The sequence below is a fragment of the Nansenia antarctica genome (genome assembly GCF_963989245.1).
Source record: "Nansenia antarctica genome assembly, chromosome: 2".
Classification (NCBI taxonomy): domain Eukaryota; kingdom Metazoa; phylum Chordata; class Actinopteri; order Argentiniformes; family Microstomatidae; genus Nansenia; species Nansenia antarctica.
In genome coordinates, this window is record NC_137675.1 from 69,831,585 (window position 1) to 69,838,985 (window position 7,401).

At 48.6% G+C, this 7,401-nt stretch overlaps 1 protein-coding gene across 1 annotated transcript; it reads left to right on the top strand.

Moving 5' to 3' along the window:
- Window positions 1-3,514: 3,514 nt before the first annotated feature.
- LOC308151623 (frizzled-2-like) lies at window positions 3,515-6,365 on the top strand. The gene has a single exon (XM_080524525.1). The coding sequence runs from the start codon at window positions 3,549-3,551 to the stop codon at window positions 5,220-5,222; it is 1,674 nt and encodes a 557-aa protein (XP_080380651.1). The 5' UTR covers window positions 3,515-3,548; the 3' UTR covers window positions 5,223-6,365.
- The last annotated feature ends 1,036 nt before the right edge of the window (window positions 6,366-7,401 follow it).

The window sequence follows — 7,401 nt, forward strand, 5'->3', positions numbered from 1 at the left end:
AATAGCCACAGCCAAACAACACACACCAGGTACAAATCAGTTAATTAGGACAGACAAATGCATACATAAAACACCAGAGGGCGCCAAAGGGTCGCTCCACAATAAGGTCGCTTCCCCAACCCTTACATGAATGAACCCAAACAAAGTAGTTTTAATCTACTACTACTTTTTTCGTTAACGAGTCCTGGTGTACTGACGTGACAGTGATTAAACAACACTGCTCGACTGCCCTAGAACTCATCATCATTAACTGTCGCCCGTTTTACTCGCCCCGTGAGTTCAGCTCTTTTATTCTTGCTTGTGTGTACATCCCACCAGACGCTGCTGTCGAAGAGGCACAGAGCGCATTAGCTGAGCATATTATGGAGACTGAACGTTTATATCCGGACAGTGCTGTGATTGTGTTGGGGGATTTTAATAAAGCAAATCTGAGCCGGGCTCTGCCCAAATATCGGCAGCAGGTCAAATGCCCCACTCGGGGGGAGAGGACGCTAGACCACTGCTACTGTACCATCAAGAACGCCTACCACGCTGTCTCCCGAGCTGCGCTGGGCAAATCTGACCACGACATTGTCCATCTGATCCCATCCTACAGGCAGAGACTAAAAGTGTCAAAACCTGTAGTTAAGTCGTTCAGAACATGGGACAGCGAGGCTAAGGAGAAAACCAGCGCCTGGTTAGAGCGGGCTGGCTGTGACGAGGGCTATGTGGAGTGGGCGGGGGCTGAGGCCGGTAACGACTTGGATGCGTACACTGACACTGTGACGTCATTCGTCAGCTACTGCGAGGAGGTGTGTGTTCCAACTCGGACCAGGGTCAGTTATAATAATGACAAACCCTGGTTCACAGCCCAGCTCAGAAGGCTGAGGTTGGAGAAGGAGGATGCCTGGCAGAGGGGTGACAAGAACAGGTTTAGAGACGCCAGGTACAAGTTCGAGGCAGCTGTTAAGCAAGCAAAACATCGCTACTCTGAGAAACTGCAACAACAATTCTCAGATGGCAACGCTGCCTCTGTCTGGAAGGGTCAACAAATTACAAACTATAAACCAAAACCCCCTCTGACCACAGAAAGCACTCTCCTTGCAAATGAACTGAACAAGTTTTACTGCAGATTCGAACTACAGTCTGCCCCCTCTACTACTGCCCCCCCTCCCCTCCCCCCCTCTCCCCAACCTCCCCTCCTCCTCCCTTCTCTCCCCTGAGCCCCACCCCCTCTGCCCGCCCACAGTCTGCCCCCTCTACTACTGCCCCCCCCCCCCCCTCTCCCCAACCTCCCCTCCTCCTCCCTTCTCTCCCCTGAGCCCCACCCCCTCTGCCCGCTCACACCTCTCTGTCTCAGAGAGAGAGGTGAACCGCCTGTTCAAGAGACAGAACCCCCGGAAGGCGGCCGGTCCGGATGCTGTCTCACCCTCCATGTTGAAGTTCTGCGCTGACCAGCTGTCCCCTGTGTTCAGCAACATCTTCAACTCCTCCCTGGAGTGCTGTCAGGTACCAGCCTGCTTCAAGACCTCCACCATTATCCCTGTCCCCAAAAAGTCGAGGATCACAGGCCTGAATGACTACAGACCCGTTGCCCTGACCTCTGTAGTCATGAAGGTCTTTGAACGCCTCGTCCTTGCCCACCTAAAGTCCATCACAGACCCTCTCCTAGACCCCATGCAGTTCGCGTATAGAGCCAACAGGTCCGTGGAGGACGCAGTCAACATGGCCCTACACCATGTCCTAAAACATCTGGACACGGCCGGGACCTACGCCAGAATCCTGTTCGTTGACTTCAGTTCGGCATTCAACACCATCTTGCCACCCATACTGGAGTGTGGGCTCTCTGCACTGCAGGTGCCTGACTACACCTGCAGGTGGATCACGAACTTTCTGTCCAACAGGACCCAGCGGGTGAAGCTCGGGAAGTCCATCTCTGAGCTGAGGACCATCAGCACCGGTTCCCCGCAGGGCTGCGTCCTGTCTCCCCTCCTGTTTTCCCTCTACACCAACTGCTGTACCTCCAGCCACCAGTCGGTCAAGCTCCTCAAGTTCGCGGACGATACCACCCTGGTAGGGCTCATCTCCAAGGGGGATGAATCTGCTTACAGGAGCGAGATTGACTTGGTGGTCTCCTGGTGCACCCGGAACAACCTAGAGCTAAATGCTCTTAAGACAGTGGAGCTGATAGTGGACTTCAGGAGGAACCCACCCCCTCCCTCTCCAATCATACTGGGAGGCACTCCAGTCACCACAGTGGAGTCATGCCGCTTCCTTGGGGTGACAGTCTCTCGGGACTTGAAGTGGGGGCCCCACATCGACGCCCTCACAAAAAAGGCCCAGAAGAGACTGTTTTTCCTGAGGCAGCTCAGGAAATTCCACCTTCCTAAGACCACGCTGGTGAACTTCTACACGGCCATCATTGAGTCCATCGTCACCTCCGCCATCATCATCTGGTTCCCCGCTGCAGCGGCCAAGGACAAGGCCAAGCTGCAGCGGGTGATACGCTCGGCGGAGAGGGTGATTGGCTGCCCTTTGCCCCCCCTTGAGGCCCTGTTTAAAAGTAGGGCTTTGGGGAGGGCCAGGAAGATCATGGCTGACCCCGCACACCCAGGACACGGTCTCTTCGCCCCGCTCCCCTCAGGCAGGAGGGTGCGGTCCATAAATACTGTGAAGGTCCGACATACAAACAGCTTTTTCCCCACAGCCATCCGGCTCCTAAATGCCGCTGCCCCCCCCCCTGACCTGACCCCTATCTATCTACCCTCCCTCCACCCCCACCCAGAGAGCTTTGCACTGTCTGGATATGAACACTTGAACACTTGAACACTTGATCTCTGCACTTTATATTTATATTAATTATGACTCTTGCACTTTGATGTTGGTTTGCACTGTCTTGTCCTGTCTTGCACCTGTCCTTCTGTAAACCGTGCTCCATGGTACCAAACCAAATTCCTAACATGTTTACATGTCATGGCAATAAAAGTCTTCTGATTCTGATTCTGATTCTGATTCAAACAGTCAAAAGTTAGATACTCGGTTGTCACTACCACAAGAGGTCGCTATAATTCTATTTATTTCTCTCTTTTTTGCTTTGGTCTTTTTTTTCTTTTTTTTCTTTTTTTTTTTAAATACGATGTTCTCTGCTTTTTTCTGTGAGGTTGCAAGAAGGCAAGCAGATAAGTACACGACGCTAACGACAGAAATACATAGATAGGGTAGTTTCTCAAACAATTTGTGTTTCAAAGTTGATATGCTATGCCTGCAGTATCCACCAGGCTCAGCGACTGCTTGGATTGGTCAGTAACACATTTTGGGAAGGCAGGAGTGGAAATCTGTTTCAAGACCCCCGTATCCCTCCTCCTCCTCCCGTAGAAACCAACCCACTGGGAAAGTTGCAAGGGGAACTTGAAACAGTTTGATTGGGCCATGCGAGTTGCACAAAGGAAAAAGTCAAGCAGCCCATTCACTAGGCGAGCGACAGTTTTTAGCTTTGAGTGCGTTTATCCGTGTACTAGTTGCGTTAAGTTCCTAATGCCTTCTGCATATACATAGGATATTTGCGTTTCATGATTTTACCCGGCTTTACGATGAAAATGAATTGTCATATGAGTTTCGCTACAATTGTGACACTCGTACTGCATTCCTTGGTGTCAGCGCAGTATCAAGGGGATAATGGGATTGCTGTTCCGGACCACGGATTTTGTCAGCCTATTTCAATCCCGCTATGTACGGATATCGCCTACAATCAAACGATAATGCCCAATCTGGTGGGCCATTACAACCAAGAGGACGCGGGACTTGAGGTACATCAGTTTTACCCGTTGGTCAAGGTGCAGTGCTCACCGGAGCTCAAATTCTTTCTGTGTTCCATGTATGCGCCTGTGTGTACCGTTTTGGAAAAAGCCATTCCACCGTGTCGCTCGATATGCGAGAGGGCGAAGCATGGCTGCGAGGCGCTGATGAACAAGTTCGGCTTCCAGTGGCCAGAGCGTCTCAGATGCGAGAACTTCCCCGTGCTTGGAGATGGGCATATTTGCGTAGGTCAAAACGACTCCACTGCTACTGCCCCACCCGTCCACATGCCAGTCCCAGGAACTCCTGGTGTCCACGTCTACTCCACACCAGATAGGCCCTTCCGTTGCCCAGCTGTGCTTAAAGTGCCCACATATCTGAATTACAAATTTCTGGGGGAACTGGATTGTGCAGCGCCATGTGAACACTCTAGGAGCAGTGGTGGGTACATGTTTTTCAATGATCAAGAGATTCAATTTGCACGCATTTGGATCCTCATCTGGTCATCCTTGTGCTGTGCATCCACCTTATTCACAGTAACCACCTACCTAGTGGACATGCAGCGCTTCAAATACCCAGAGCGGCCCATCATCTTCCTCTCTGGGTGCTACACCATGGTCTCTATAGCATATATAGCTGGCTACTTCCTAGGGGACAAAGTGGTATGCAATGACAGTTTCACTCCAGAGGGATATAAAACAATTGTGCAGGGGACCAAAAAAGAGGGGTGCACCATCCTGTTCATGATGCTCTACTTCTTCAGTATGGCCAGCTCCATCTGGTGGGTCATTCTGTCCCTCACCTGGTTCTTGGCCGCAGGCATGAAGTGGGGCCATGAGGCCATAGAGGCCAACTCCCAGTACTTCCACCTAGCTGCGTGGGCGGTACCTGCGGTGAAGACCATCAGCATCCTGGCCATGGGGCAGATAGAGGGTGATGTGCTCAGCGGGGTCTGCTTTGTTGGCCTCAACAGTCTGGATCCTCTGAGGGGTTTTGTGCTGGCCCCCCTCTTCATTTACCTGTTCATAGGGACCTCCTTCCTGCTGGCTGGTTTTGTGTCTCTTTTCCGCATACGCACCATCATGAAACACGACGGGACCAAGACAGAGAAGTTGGAGCGCCTCATGGTGCGCATCGGGGTGTTCAGTGTGCTCTACACAGTCCCTGCCACCATTGTCATCGCCTGCTTCTTCTACGAGCAGGCCTTCCGCCACCACTGGGAGCGCAGCTGGGTCAGTCACAACTGCAAGGGCCTGGCCATCCCTTGCCCTATGCAGTACACCCCCCGCATGACACCCGACTTCACTGTCTACATGATCAAGTACCTTATGACCCTCATAGTGGGCATCACCTCTGGTTTCTGGATCTGGTCTGGCAAGACACTCCAGTCTTGGCGCAAGTTCTACACTAGGCTCACAAACAGTAAACATGGAGAGACCACTGTGTAGAAGGCTAACCCATGGGACATCTTTTTGGTTATTTGTTCAAATGTGTTTTACAGTGCGTTTGTTTCTTTTTTTGTTAACTTGCTGTCAGAGTGGTACTTTTATACGATGATCAGATACTGCCAGTATTTTTCTTGAACTTTGACTGAATTTTTTCTCTTATCAAATATGCATGCCAAAATTCAAGCTTGTAGGAGTGGGGGGTGGGCTTGCCCAAAGGACACTGTTGCTGATCTAAGAATGGTCCAAAACCTGAGTTTCTGAACAAACAACAAACATGGTTACTGGGTGTCATGTGCCGAGTTGTTCTCCTCCCCCACTCTGCTCCTGCTCTTTTTTTTAAAGATACCAGCCATAAAAACTCTCCAGTGTGAGTGAGAATCCAGCTGGGAATACAGTGAGTGGGGGAAGGAAGCCTGAAAGGACGGCCATTTTAACTTTGTTTCACTCTGAACATGTCAGATGTAATCAAATGCAACTGTAAATAGTATTTGTAAAGATATGAAATTATATATTTGTATTTAAAGAAAGGAACTTTTTTTTTTTTTGACAGCCGTAGTGCTTGGTTAACTTGCACACCCCCTCTGAATGGAGCCATGCTCTTGTCTGTGTCTCTCTAGGCTATATCTTTTTCTGGCAGTCTTTCTATGGCACAACACATTTGAAGTTTCTTGTCTGTCACAGATCTGTAATCATTTTCCCTCAGATGTATCAAATCGGGGAAGCTGTCTGTTATTATAGATAGTCTCTGGATGTGCACATTCCCTACTTGGCTCCTCTCCCTCTCCTCTCTCTCTGGTCTCCCCTCACTAATAAAGTGCCTTGGATCTGAGAAACAAGGGAGCTTGGGTGTAAGGGGTCAAAGCTAGAGGGAAAATATCCACTATCCATGCCTTTTAGTGTCTAAAAACAAATTGTCAATCAGCTTTTTTTACCAAAAAGTTACCAGAGACCACAATAAGAGACCCTCCTTTTTATAACGTGTTCATGAACTGATGGGTTTCAGAAAATGTGTGAAATAGAAAAGTATCTCTCACTGTTTATGTTGTGAGAACTTGTGATGTGAAAAGTGGTGTGAATCTGGCAACCCCTAATGAACAAATGTATTTCACATGATAGAAGGGGGAAGGGTGGGTGACAACACAATAAAAGCCACATGATTTCATGATTTTTTACAATTGCTGTCTTTGTGTGTCCTTCTGTGAGTCTGGTATTGTGTTGATGTTGATGTCAGCTGCTATCTCAAAAAATTGGCCAGTCTAAGTAACCAGATTCGACCTGAACACAAAGTAATAATGAGTAAAAAGAAAAATGTGCAGTTCTTTATAATCCATCTTAGACAAAAGTATTTTTTTTCAACGTGTATCTTTCTGGTTGTAACTAACAATTCCCTCTTTTGGAAAGACAATCCAAATGTTCTGCATTAAAAACATCACACTGCCTCTGGAGAAAGGGATATCACATTTCTACTATAATGTATGTCCTGAGGGCTGGCACTTTCACGGTCTGGCCCCAATACAATGCCCTCCTTTAGCCCTAAGTCATTCAATTACGATGATGAGGTGCTGCAAGAGGCCCTAATGTAATGTGGCTATGGGTGTATGTGAGGCCTCAATACCTGTTTGTCAGTGGCTCTGACTATCTAACTGTGTCTGTTGTACTCTCTTCCACTGTGACTAAAATAGGCTTATTCTCATGGTCTCGATCACATTGCCCTTGCCACCATGTTGACAGTTGAGTCATACCTTAACATCTGTTAGCTTTCAGACTGTGTGGCGACTGCCATGGAAATGCATTACCTGTGGCTCTCCAAGGTATAGGGCATGAGGTAACATGGATGTCTGTAATGATATTCAGAAGGAATATCAACTTCCATGCAACTGAATACAAATCTCAGTGTGTTTTGTTGTTTGTGCTCTCAGATCAGATTTGAAGGGAACATAAATCTCTGCATGTGAGTGAAAGGAAAATAATGGTGTTGGGCTTCATGGAGTATTTCATCTTTCCAAAGTAAAGTACACACAATACCAAGCTGGAATCCCCCAAGTGATGCATGACTGAAACTGAACCTCCTCTGACGTGATGTAATGAAATAAATGTAGTGTTGGAGAAAGTGGATACTCCCATGATCCCTAACACCTCAAGCATTAAGGCTTGGAGCCATACTTGAGAAACACACACG